The 13,299-nt window shown below is 43.1% G+C and overlaps 1 protein-coding gene across 1 annotated transcript; it reads right to left on the reverse strand.

The window, feature by feature from the left end:
* Positions 1 to 590: 590 nt before the first annotated feature.
* LOC144106309 (uncharacterized) lies at positions 591 to 10,358 on the reverse strand. Its single transcript, XM_077639089.1, has 6 exons — positions 10,177 to 10,358; positions 9,491 to 9,636; positions 7,051 to 7,137; positions 5,041 to 5,079; positions 3,866 to 3,916; positions 591 to 722 (listed from the first exon to the last, which is right to left on the reverse strand). The coding sequence occupies exons 1-6, from the start codon at positions 10,247 to 10,249 to the stop codon at positions 696 to 698; spliced, it is 423 nt and encodes a 140-aa protein (XP_077495215.1). The 5' UTR covers positions 10,250 to 10,358; the 3' UTR covers positions 591 to 695.
* Between the last annotated feature and the right edge of the window lie 2,941 nt (positions 10,359 to 13,299).

The raw sequence follows: 13,299 nt of genomic DNA on the forward strand, positions 1-13,299 counted from the left end.
TTTACTTTAAAATTAAAGGAAGTAAAAAATGTTGTTTTTTGGCTATTGCTATTCCGGCGTACATTTTATTGCCAAATTGTATAGCGTTCCAAAAAGCCGTCTAATTCATCTGTTTTTCATTTAGATGCGTGCTATAAGTTTTTGCGCGTTGGAAAGCGCTGCTGTTGCAGCGTGTCAGTGCACGGTCATGTGTGACTTTTGCATACTCCGAGCGCTTTGTTTTCAACGCGAAAAAGTTACATATAACACATAAAAATAAAAACTCATGAACCAGACTTTTATCGGGACGCGCAAAAATTTGTCGCTACAAATTCCACCCGAGACGCAGCGGCTAAATATATATTTTTCGATTTATTTATTCATTCAACTGAACAAAATTAAACGTTATTCTGACTTGCATCATACAGTGGTGAACAATATGGTTGAGGTTCCCTCTCTCTATTTTGCCTCGATACATTTTTAATCCTTAGCTAATGGAAGCTGTGAAACGTATATACATACAGGCTACGGCGACTGCTACTACAAAAATGACTTTTTTCTTTTTTTGTGTTCTGAGCACGTTGCAGAAAGATTTAGGCCCGGTGACCATCTTACATTCTACAAATTAGCCTTTATTCGCTTGTATTGTTTTTATTCCTTCAATTTCTTCCTGGACGTACGCGGCACCAAATTAACGTTGAAGGTCATAGTCAGCATCAAGTCAGCTTGTCTCGTGCACATTTCTGGAAAGCGAACAGAGATTTCAAATAACTATCGTCCAGAAAATAAATTGCACACAAAACGTTGTCATAGTCACGAAAAGTAATTTTTTTTTGTTTCTTCTCGTAGCATCGTAGCGTAAGTAGATCCACGAGGAGATTCTGCAAGCGATCAGGACAAGGCTGCAGAATTGTTTACACGTGAATGCAAGTCTGCAGTGTGCACACACGCAATAATCACATTTATGTTGACGTTTTGCTTCAGTAAAGCCGCTTAGACTTCAGGCCATTGCCTGAAAATAGTCATAAGACATTGGTTTTTGGTGTATTAAACGAGAAAATTGTGCGCCAAATTCAAATGAGTTCAGGCAGAGAAAGAAATTTCGCAACAGCGCCTGTGGAGAAGGTGCTCCTTTACTTTAGAAAATGACATATAATATTTGCTTAAATTTTCTAAGCCTGCGAAAGCAGAATTTCATGAACGATGACGACGACCATGAAGAAAGAGAATTCTCTATCTTTTCGCGCCGCAGATAAAAGTATTCTCGTTTGGAGCCACCGTAATTGGGTACAACCACAAGTCTGTTTTTACCGCCGTCCAAAATTTTTTAATGGAATCAAATCGGCTACCTTGGCAACATTTTTTTCCAATGTTTATGTTATTCTTACAATTATCATTATCATTTAACCACTCGGCTATAAACGTGCGTTATGCATTTCCCGTTTCATTTCGTTGTTCCTTTTTGTTTACTTCTTCCTTCCTTAGCGCTAATTTTACTTTCGTCCAGGAAATATTTGCATGAAAAACTCTCTGTGCCCCTCAGTTGTTGGCCAATCCACCTATGTAGGCTAGGCATGTGCCATTGTATGAGGGTAACAACAACAACAACAACAACAACAACAACAACAACAACAACAACAACAACAACAACAACAACAACAACAACAACGACGACGACGACGACGACGACGACGACGACGACGACGACGACGACAACAACAACAACAGATGGAAGTTGTGCGAGAGTGTGTTGCAGTTTAACACGAGCGAAGTGTTCGGCTGCGGCAGTAGCCTAGTGCTATCGCGCAGTGGCCAGTGAAGCGGATCTGTTCGCACCGCTGTGGATTGGAATCCCAGTCCCATCATTATCATCATCATCATCACAAGCCTTACTACACCCACTGCAGGGCAAAGGCCTCTCCCATGTCTCTCCAATTAACCGTATCCTTTGCCAGCTGCATCCACCCTTTGCCTGCAAACTTCTTAATCTCATCCGCCCACCTAACCTTCTGCCGCCCCCTGCTACGCTTACTTTCTCTTGGAATCCACTCCATTACCCTTAAGGAGCAGCGGTTATCTTGCCTTCGCATTACATGCCATGCCCAAGCCCATTTCTTTCTCTTGATTTCGACTAGGATGTCATTAACCCGTGTTTGTTCCCTCACCCACTCTGCCCGCTTCCGATCTCTTAACGTTACACCTATCATTTTTCTTTCCACGGCTCGCTGCGTTGTCCTTAACTTAAGCTGAACTCTTTTCGTTAGCCTCCACGTTTCTGCCCCGTAGGTGAGTACCGGTACGATTATGCTGTCCCGTATATCTGATTTATTTTCATTTGCTTCTTGCAATTGGTACAAACGCACAAACATCGCAAACCTACAATCATCGCACAATCTTGGTCGGGGCTTACCCATCGGAATAGTGCTTTTCCAGTAAAACGAAAGCGTGACATAACCAAAAACGTAAAAAAAATCTACTCGTCATCTCAGCAGATTGAAAAACATTACCGCTGCTACGGTGCAGGGGCCGAAACAAGTGTGGCTTCAAAATGTTTACTGTGTCCCGATTAACAAAGTTTAATATAAGGAAGGCCGTTCGGCTACGAGGCTTTATGAATACCAAAATCAAACAGTTTAAGAAGGTCTTCAATAAAAGTCCAAATCGGCAAGCGGAATGCAAGAGCGGTTGGGTTTCACAACAGGTTGTTACGCGTTTGTGATGTCAGAAAGTGTGCCTTGTTTTTTTTTAAGTAGTTTTTCATCTGCCTCCTCCCATCATCATCATCCCCCATCGTGACCCTCTTTTTTCTCCTCTTCCCGTTCCCCAGAGTAGAGTAGCAGGCCAGATATTTACTTTTCAGGCCGACCTCTCTGCCTTTTCCTATCAATAAACCCTCTCTCTCTCTCTTACTAAGCGGTTAATTTTGACTAGCTTTCAGGGAAGCGGTGTATTACTAACAGCGGTGACAAAAAAAAATGCTATAAGATTTGGAAAGTGGTGCACTGTCAAACCGGAATAAAAGAATGGGTCGAATTGTCGAATTTCGTGGCTTCAAATTGCAGAACCCCTGAAGTCATCAATGGCTCTGAATCCTAAATTGTGATCTGTGTTGTGAATTCACTAATTTCCCTAAGGAATGAAATTACCAAGAGGCCGTGGGGAGGAGGAATCACAGGATACGGAATTTCAAGTAAATCCAGCTCTTACGGATTGCGGTACATCATGCGTCAGTAGTGGAGTTGGTAACTTACGCCGGCACGCAACCACATGAATAACATTGATAAAGCGCGAAACTTCAGCGTCCAAATATAAATCAGGTGAACTACTGTCATATTATAGGGCAATGAAATCATTCCGAATGCAATAACTATCCATAACGGGATCAGAATAACCCTGTCCAGCAGTTCAAAATTAACTACGCGCTTCCTCAGCACAGTGCCAGCGTTGTAAAAAAGAACTGCTGTGGGTGCTGAGCTCAAGAAGAGTAAAATAGGACTGATCGGAACCCGACTGTTAGACGGCGGCGCTATCCTTTGGAACGTTTAAGGTGAATGACCCCTTGAAGTTGGTGAGTATATGACAGAATGGTTACGGATTAGTCCTTGCCACTAATATTGCGATTAAATATAATTTTTTTGTCTTGTCATTCATAGCCCATGCAAAATCGATTACTGTGCCTTTTATAAAACATCTGTCTTCTGCCACACTCACACCATGACCAGTTCGCTCTGCGAACTTTTGTAATAAGTGGCAAACACATTGCTGATTTCTCTGAAGCCCTAAAATGAAGGGCATTTTTCATTTTTCGCCCAATTCTCAATAATGGTCTTTTTGGAATGGACAAACAAAACTCTAAAAGGCGTTTTTTATCCCAGACTGTACTTACCAATGAGGAATCAATGAGGGCTATGTCTTCGCTCGTGAGGTCCAAGTTCTCCTGTCCATTTAAATATAAACAATTTGATTGTAGAATTCATATGACCAACTGTTATTTAAAAATGCTCCGAGCTTTGTTCTATGGTTTAACTCGACCAGTAAACAATCGATAAATGTTTTATTCAATAAATTAGAGTGCTGAGTGATATTCGTTTGAGAGGTTTATCATCATCAGCCTGACTGCGCCCACTGCAAAACAAAGGCATTTCCCATATTTATCCAATTAACCCTTTCTTTTGCTAGCTGCGGCTACGGTATCCTCCCAAAGTTCATAATCTAGTCAACTCACCTAACCTCTTGACGCCCCTGCTACGCTTGGAATCCACTCCGTTACCCTTAAAGACCAGCGGTTATCTTGCCTTCGTATTACATGCCCTGCCCAAGTCCATTTTTTTCTTTCGATTTCGACTGGGATGTTATTAACCCGCTTTTGTTCCCTCACTCACTCTACCCGCTTCAGGTCTCTTAATTAACGTTACACCTATCATTTTTCTTTAAATAGTTCGCTGCGCTGTCCTTAACTTAAGTTTAACCCCTTTCCTTATCTTCGACATTTCTGCCCCAAAGGAGAGTACGTAAGATACAGCTGTTGTATTGTTTTCTTTTTAGGTATATTGGTAAACTATCATTCTTGATCTTAGAGAACCTGCTGGATGCGCTCCACCCCATTCTTATCCTTTTAGTTATCTCGCTCTCTTTATCAGGATCTTGATCAGGATGGTATCACAACAGCTGCTGAAGCCGACACAGAACGGCATGTCAGAAGTTACGGATTTAATTGTATACAACAAGCAGCTGACAATTTAATCACGTTATTTATGTTCGCAAATCTTTAGCGCTTCATTCCGAAGAAGAAAACATCTTTTAGAAAGCCACAAAATATTATGTGGCGCGGTCAACGAAGTCACTGTAGTTTTCAAGAGCACTCCTGAATCGCACTTCTCACTGAGCAATTTTCTTTTCTTAGCAGGATATTGTGCTTTTTATGTAGACAATAGCACAAAAGTGACTCAGAGTGCATTTGTACCTTTAAGCAAAACGTTTATTCCTCTCAATGCTGACTGGCAGCTGCCCTAGCGCCAGAGACTGTGTTTGATCCAGTGCACGTAGTTGAGGAAATCTTACCTTGCTTATTCTGATTGGATCCAGCACGCAGAATACCGCCTGAAACGAACGTGTATGTGCTTTAGCACTAATGTCTCACTGAAGTCGTCGTCATTTAAGTTGTCTTATCTGTCCCACTGTCTTCTATATAGAGCGTTCAGATAACAGGGGAGCGTAGCTTTTGGTGATAAACCGTGTGCTTCAAACGTCCTCCACTCTACGTATTGTTCGCTTCTCTATCCTCTAGTGTGATCTCTCCGTGTATACATCTTCAGCTTCCCGTATTTTACATCTCGTTCTTCACCTCACGGCGAGGCACAGCTTGCCTTGTTTCACATAATTTGGCAATATTCTCTGGCCCAAACCTCCGCCATTTGCCAGTGTAGTTTCACCTCAGATAATCCGCAATTTTCAAAAATATATTTTTCTGAGGTACAGGAACGCTTTTTTTTCGGTACAGCATTTCTAGCTGTGCAGCGCATGGGAATATAACTAGAACGTGACGACTTGTAGGCTGGTTAAATTATGCTCAATAGTTAACATTTCAACTATTACTGTTAGTATTATTTTTTGTGGAGAGGAGCGTACCTCACTCACCGTTAGTAGTATGCATATCACTATTAAAATGTTGAAAACGCAGTTACTACCGGCGCTGTCGTCCAACGAATGTTTCGAAAGCGCACGTACTGTAGCGTGACGTAGCAAAGTTAGCTACATCGGACCACAATACGTGTTCTTTCGTAAAGCTTTCAGGCAAAGGAGCCCCGCCAGTGCACGCAACTTTTCAAACCAGCCAAAATTTCTGGGGCCATAGCACCGAGGGTAACTGCGTTTTCGGAATTCTGAAAACTGATGCTCATGTTACGGTGAGCTACACGTCTGTCAGTAAATAATACACTAACAGCAACCATTAAAAGTTAACCATACAATATCAGTTAACCAGTCTGCCAGTTACCACGTCTTAGCTGTATTCTGATGCTGTGCGCCGCGGATAATGCAACGCCGAAAAAGCACTCTGCGAACTCAGAAAGCCTACCTTTAAAAATTGGAGAACATCTTAGGTGAAACATCCAGTATATCCCGCCACTAATTACTGCAGGACAAGCGGCTGACCTACTCCACCAGTCCTATTCTCCGTCTGAAGATGCAGGGCCCTGAGGTGCAGCTACTGCAATTCGAAGTGCCCCCCCCCCCCCCCCTTCCTTTCCCTGGAACAATTTTTTAATAAATTTCGCTGAAGGGCAGCCGTTGCCACCATACGTGCGATGGAATAAAAAAAATTAAAGTATTGTCTTCTCAGGTGAGCCTGCAGTAAGAGGCAAAAGCTGGTGAACTTCTCAGTACGATTACAACTCTCTTTCTATACTTCCTGAAGAGAGCCATCAGTTGAATATTCCAAAAATCACATACCTTGCCCGAACCCATTATCCGCGACTTCATGTTGAATAAATAAGAGCATCAATACATACAGGTTGATACCCTGAATATAGAGGATGAAAATTTTTGCTGAGTGAGGCCACTCTTGACAGAACTTGAGAATAGCCGTGCTTCAAAGTTTGTTTCAAGAGTGGATACTTGGGCATGCAAGTAAAGGCGATTCTTTGCATGAAGGGAGTGCCTTGGATGGATTGGTTCTTTGTAGTCAGTCTGGGTTTCGCGCTACCCCTAATGCAATAAACGCTTGTTTCCTATATTTTACAGAGTGGTGTTAAATTTGACCTTCATGCAGGTTCCGTGCAACTGTCATAAATATACGAAACAGCTTCATTTATTTATTCTCTAGTGTGGGATAACATCCACGAGCGGGTGTAATAAGCTGGCCTAGACAGAAGTCATTGATCATGTGATTCAAACGAGACATAAATGTGAGCTTTGAAGCTTTGTTTCTGCGATGCCAAACAATAAGGAAGTGTTGATGGTGCACATTTTTCGTGAAGGTCGGCAATTAACATTTTTAGAGTTGCACTCCCAGGCACCCTGGACAGTATTCTGTCATTTAAAAGGTGAGTGCTTTCGTTGGGCAAAACTCACGGCGTTTGCGTCCCACTGGAAGTTGTCCCTCCCGCTGAGCCGTTCGGACAGGCACCAAACGATGAACGGGAGGATCCGACGCATACGCTGCGAGTAAGGTCCGAGAGCAGAAATGAACTTTCCACTGCATCTCATCTTCTTAGTGATTCATGAATCCGATTTAATCAGCAGATACTCGCCGTTGCTACTAGAGCGGTATCAGTCACGCATTTTCAACAGGTACCAATTGTGTGCCCGAACAGCTGGGCCGCGGCACTGTTCCGAGAGTAGTGAAACGTGTTACCATTATTAACTGCATAGCACAAGAAACTAAAAAGTATCACATGGACTAGTGTGACGCCGAGAGAAAGAGGTTTGAAGAATCCGCTTGCGGCTGCTTCTTCATCGAGGACAACAACCATCGCGTTGCTTCAAATGTATTGACGTACCTTCAGGCAGCTGAGGACCAGACGTAATTCACGGCCACGTACAAAATTTTGAGTACCATATCCGCCCTGTGCGCAGTGAAGTACTAAGTCAAGACGTAATGTAAAGTTGCCGGTTAGTTTCAAACACCTTTAGTTTTTTTAAGAGAAGCGAAATGTTAGTAAGCAGGTGTTTTCGCATAGATAAGAAATCGGTTAAGGGAAAGATATTCCTTTTCGGGCACTTATCCATAGCCGTTAGCGGTAAAGTAAAGGAACTAACGCTTCATTATGACTAGCCCGTACCACTCCAAAGAAAAAAATGCGATATATTTGAAAGATATGCACGAAAAATAGGAAGACACGAGAAAAATCGCACAGCGGTATGAACTAAACTGCCAAGTCATACTCGGCACAAGTCAAGAAACAAATGCAGGCGTTGAAAACCAATGGACAGCCCACACAATCAAGTACAAAATAAAAGATGTCCACCTGCACATGAAAGAGACGGAAATATTGACAGACAGATGTTACGTGGTTAAAATTTGCGTATAATTGAATAATTGTACATTTCCTATACTTATTAACGTGTCTAAATGAGAGGATTCAAAGCACGTTTCTAAATTTGCATCTCTAAGGCGAATAAAAACTACCCGAAGATTTAGTGCCTTTTGCCACACTATTACCACTGGAAAACTTCCCCTTGAACCATTTGGACGTAACGGTCAGATTTCATGTGTTATTATTAAAATACAGAAAAGAGGCCGCACTGCTCACTAACAACGACAACCAAGCGTAATTGACAACATAAATTATAGCTCGTCACGCACTGAATCTAGATGCAGAAAAAGTCTGTTGCTACTTTACCTATTGACTTTTAAATGTTTACAGCTTGACTGAGCGCACGTGCTTTTTAGGCTGTGCCGCGCATTCGCAGTAAGATGCCTGCTTGAACTCCGGCCGTCAGAATGCTGCTCTCAAAGCTCAGTGTAATTATGGCGGCACCTAGTGGTAAATTTAAAAAAAGTCTATACTTGCAGTCTAAAGCTTGATGCACGAATGTACCGCACGTTGTCCTTCGCAGACGAATTTATACCATCGTCAGAGCCATTCGTATTTTACTGCAGATATCAATTTCCTCCTCCAGTCAATAAAAATGTGTAACCCCTATTAATTCAGTGGAACTTGATATTGCAAATCTCTCACTCGGCTCCCATCCGGCCACCTGTTCAAGAATAGTGCAGGAAAAACAGTGCTCTGCGCGCTCTTAGATATTTTCGAGCCGCCACGGTGGCACGGTGGTTATGATGCTTCGCTGCTGACTCGAAAGAGACGGGTTTGCTCCCGGCCAAGGCAGTAGCATTCCATTGAGGTGAAATACTAGATGCCCGTGCAATGTGTCATGTCAGATTATGATAACAGAACACTAGGTGGTCGAAATTATTTCCAGTCCTCCGCTACAGCATCCCTCATGTTGACTGAGCCGCTTTGGGACGTTAAATCCAATAATGCAATAAATATTTTTTGTAAATTATACTTCTTGTCAGGTGGACAAATAGGTGGCAGATTTTTAACGCCATCCTCTCAGGCTACGTTTAAATTTGATTTAAACGAGCATTATTTTGGCTTAATTCATTTGGTGTGATGTTCCAAAGGCGTAAAGGCAAGGCAGAAATGTGTAGTAGTGAAATATGAAATATTAAAAAGGAAGCCTGTGCGGCTACAACTTTCTTCTCGGTAATCAAGAGAACATCCTGGATTAGAAAATAGCCTTTGATTTTCGCGAAACAAAAGCAGGTTTGCTCGGGTCCGTTGGCGATGTAGCTTTGGAAGCCATCTCAGAGTAGCTTATTTAGTACAATTATCTAGTCCTTAGCTATTGCCTGTGCTGCAATGGCTCTTGAATCAGGCGCGTTTTTCTGGAATACGACTTCAGTTGTTCATTTGGGAATACCGCACAACCGGATGACACAGGCTGCACTTTAGAAAATATGCGAAACCACCGTACAGACGCTAAAGGATCTGGATTGGAGTACCTCGACGAAGTGTTCACTTTTGAGTCCCGCAGCAACGTCGACGCATTCTCCGTACTTTTGCCAGAAACGCGTGAGGACTTCGCGCTGCTTCGGGTTTTCCACAAGGTCTTTGATGGAGCTTTCGACGGCATGTCCTACGCTTCCGGCTGCAAGCGAGGAGACGTGATCAGTAGGTATCCCATATGTCTTGCAATAGCTGCCTACATCCCAAATCAACTGTTCTTTCAAGGTCGTTGTGTCTGAGTTGCCCGTGTATAATTTTCTTAGGTTAAACTGATGTACAAAATATTAACAATGTGGGAACAAAAATTAGTAGAAACAAAATGCTTTGATTTGGCGCGGTCTGTTTTAAAATGAAAATAAAACACAATCTTTGCACAGGAGTGTCCGGCTACCTTAGAAAAAGCATGAAGCATTTCTTATAACAAAATGAATTTTTTAATTTCGAAGGTGACGAAAAAAAAATTTCAAAACAGATGCTTGGGCGAGTTGGTAAGTCATTTTAAAGCAGAACTGCGCGCACTTTGACAGGAACTACAAGAAGACGCGACGCAGACAAAAAAAGCAAAAAAATGCTAAATTGCCTCTGTATTTTTCCGGTTTTTAGCAATGCCAGATATTCTGCATACCTTCTATGCTATTCTACATACCGCTGCTATTCTTCATGCTATTGTGCATACCCTTACCTGAAATTCTCGTCTGGCACTTGTTCGTAAAAAGGCACCCCAGCAGGCCTAGGTAAAATGCTGGCGTGTGCATAGTTCTTTATGTGATCCACGTAATCCAGTCCCCTTAAGTTAGTGGCAGCGTTAATACAATCACGAGAGTGGATGCCAACTAGCACAGGATAGTTATATACCTAGCGAAGAGGTCGGGAGAGTAAGCACAATGTCCCGGACCCGTACGTAGTGCACACACAGACTTCGTCCATTGGTTTGATTGCTCACGACTTTCGGGCGTATGACTGACAAGACCACGGCTGCGTATGCCTGCCGGACGTAAGGAGGCGTGTTGGTCCATCCAAAGACGAGTTATGGATTGGAACATGCAATTAACTCATCGCCTCCTCTCACGACGGATGTTAAGACTAGAGGGCAATGCGTCGTGTCTGGAATGAACGGCTGACTTGAAGACCCATCCGTGGAATTGACAGGCTAATCAAGTGGCTGTCGGCAGACCGAGCAGCTGTGTTTGCTCCGCTGTGTGTGCGTTTGGACACCATCGTGGGTCGTGTGACAGACACAGGTTAATCGCCTGCACACAGGCGCCACTGGGTTCCGGCACGCACACGCAGTCTGGACACACACTTTGGGCTGAAGAGCCTGCAAGTATTGTACACGCATGAGGTGAGTGACCCCAACCCTTTGCTAAAAGACTTAACAAAGCTAAGTCAGGACGATGCAGCGTAGTTCCTATTTGAGCCGCGGAGTGCCTCTCAGGGTTCTCTGCACACTTAGAAGGCTTGGTATTGACAACTGGACGCATGAAAACATCTTAAGGTGCGCATGATAATGCTACGTAACATGAAGTACTGCTCAACATCTATTAAGAGCTGTACGCGTGACAAAACTGCAACATTAGAGAAAATAATGGTTGCAATTTGTTGAAGATGGCGCTCCAGGCCAACATCCTGAATCTAACTCTCTCCTGGAAGTACAGGAGCAAACATATAACAGCAGCAACAATTCTCCGTACTGTTGTGCGTACTAATCACACTACGCGATTAAGCTCCATGCAACTCACTTGACATGTAGTGGGATGCGACTTCTGCGAACCTCAGAAAAAAAAACAGACAATGCCAAATTTAACGCTAGAGAGACTTCTATACTGTGTGTGGACGTGTTGCGTGACTTACGCAACTACTCACATTCTTGGATATTTCAGAATCTTTTGGTCGTGCAAAACGCGTAAATTGGTTGCCCGCATCGCTTGCGCTTAAAGCCTAATGATAAGCAAGAAAAGAACAGGAAGTAGTAAAAAAAATAGATTGCGTTGTTCCATCTCCTCTAAAGGTGATTAGATTTTTCCAACAACCTGAAATGAATGCTCGTGAGACTTTAGCAAAACACCGATAAATCATGTACGTTGATTTTAAGTGAACAACGGCTGAACCAAGCCCAGTGATAGTCTGCCCTCTTTTTGTGTCGTTAGTTGAAATGAGCTGCAAGTGACAACGAGGGGGCGCAGCAGAAGCCAATATTCGGCGCACTGTCGGGAGCAAGAACATCGTCAGAACAACTTAAATTTTCATATGACGCATTCTATCCAACCAGCCTGACCAGGCACTGGTGCCAATGTTTTACAAGACTAATAAATTTCATCCAAGCATTATGGGCTCAACTTTCACGACTATTTACGAACATTTTCAACACCCAGATTGTAATATTTCAGTAATAGTGTGATTGCTCTCAAATTGAGCAGAGCGAGAATGATAGTAGGTTTAGTTTCATTTCTTTTTACTCTTAGCTGTGATGATTATGATGGATTTTAATGGCGCCAAAGCATCGTCAAAGAGCGCAATGGTACGAGCTGTGTTCGTCTAGTCAAGGTGGGGTCAAAGACCCATTTCCTAAGCAATTCACCTTAAAGAATCTGAGCACCAGGCTAGGGGAAGGCTTTTATTCATTGTAAAAGGTGGGCACCGGGCGGCGCTGGGGATAGAACCCCATACCTCCTGCATGCGAGGCGAATGCTCAAACCACTTGGTCACCGCTTCGATCATTTTCTCTCAGTACTGTCATTACGTAAATTGCCGTTCACGTGGCGCTTCACGGCAAGCGCTTAAAACCCACAAAAAAAGACAATAGTTTTCAGTACTCTTATCTGGAAAGTTCTTCCTCCAAAAGATAAGATACGCTCGCGTGTGCTCGCACAGCTGAAAAGCCTGTCTAACCTCTTCGACACACTCCATCAAATAACGGCCCTACAAATTTCATCAGTATCTCTTTTTAGGTACGTGGAGAATGAGCATTATACAAAAATAAATTAAGAGCGTTATCGCTAACACAAAGAATTGTGCAAATGTGAGGGGCCGATTGCGAACTTCTGCATATCCTCCCAGTGGCGTTGGTCTAGCGACGATAGAGTTTCCGGTTGTATCAAGCCCTGTTCATGCATGCAACAAGGGAACAATAGGATCGTCTTAAAGGCGTAACTCGAGAATCTTTGGGGTCCAGCATTTGTCTTCTCCGCATCAAGCCGACCGTGTCTCCTCTAGGGAGTGCGAACCTAACACAATAATTAATAACTGCCATGATCAACACGTTCTTCAAACAGATCTTAACAGCGTACTAAATTGGTTCGATTATTGGCTTATGTCCCTTAATCTTACGAGATGTAAACTAATGTCCTTCACACGTCGCCAGAATCCCTGTCGGTTTCGTTAAGTGTCCAACCCAAGCTAGTACAATCATATAAATATCTAATAATATCACTAACATCATTTCAGCATCGAACAAAACACTATAGGCTTTTTTTTATAAGTGCCACCTCCGTCTTGCCCCACCACATGTGCAATTGCTCGCATATAAATCACTTGTAAGACCCGAATTGAAATATGCATCTGCGATCTGGAGCCCACATCAAGCGTATCTAATGACAACATTAGAAGCCGTTCACAACTGTGCCGCCCGATTCATTCATTCCGCATACTTATACGACAAGAGTGCTTCATCTTTGAAAGCAAATCTGGACTTCCATCCCACCCGCCGCGGTGGCTCAGTGGTTAGGGATATCGGCTACTGATCCGGAGTTCCAGAGTTCGAACCCGACCGCGGCGGCTGCGTTTTTATGGAGGCAAAACGCTAAGG

This window comes from Amblyomma americanum, chromosome 10 (genome assembly GCF_052857255.1).
Source record: "Amblyomma americanum isolate KBUSLIRL-KWMA chromosome 10, ASM5285725v1, whole genome shotgun sequence".
Lineage (NCBI taxonomy): Eukaryota > Metazoa > Arthropoda > Arachnida > Ixodida > Ixodidae > Amblyomma > Amblyomma americanum.

What these genes read in the sequence shown, in the direction of transcription:
- LOC144106309 (XM_077639089.1), bottom strand. Translation starts at nt 10,249, where the DNA reads ATGCACACGCCAGCATTTTACCTAGGCCTGCTGGGGTGCCTTTTTACG. An exon ending in GTGCCAGACGAGAATTTCAG is followed by an intron (nt 9,637 to 10,176) that starts GTAAGGGTATGC and finishes CCTCGCTTGCAG; the next exon opens with CCGGAAGCGTAGGACATGCC. An exon ending in ATCCAATCAGAATAAGCAAG is followed by an intron (nt 3,917 to 5,040) that starts GTAAGATTTCCT and finishes TTAAATGGACAG; the next exon opens with GAGAACTTGGACCTCACGAG.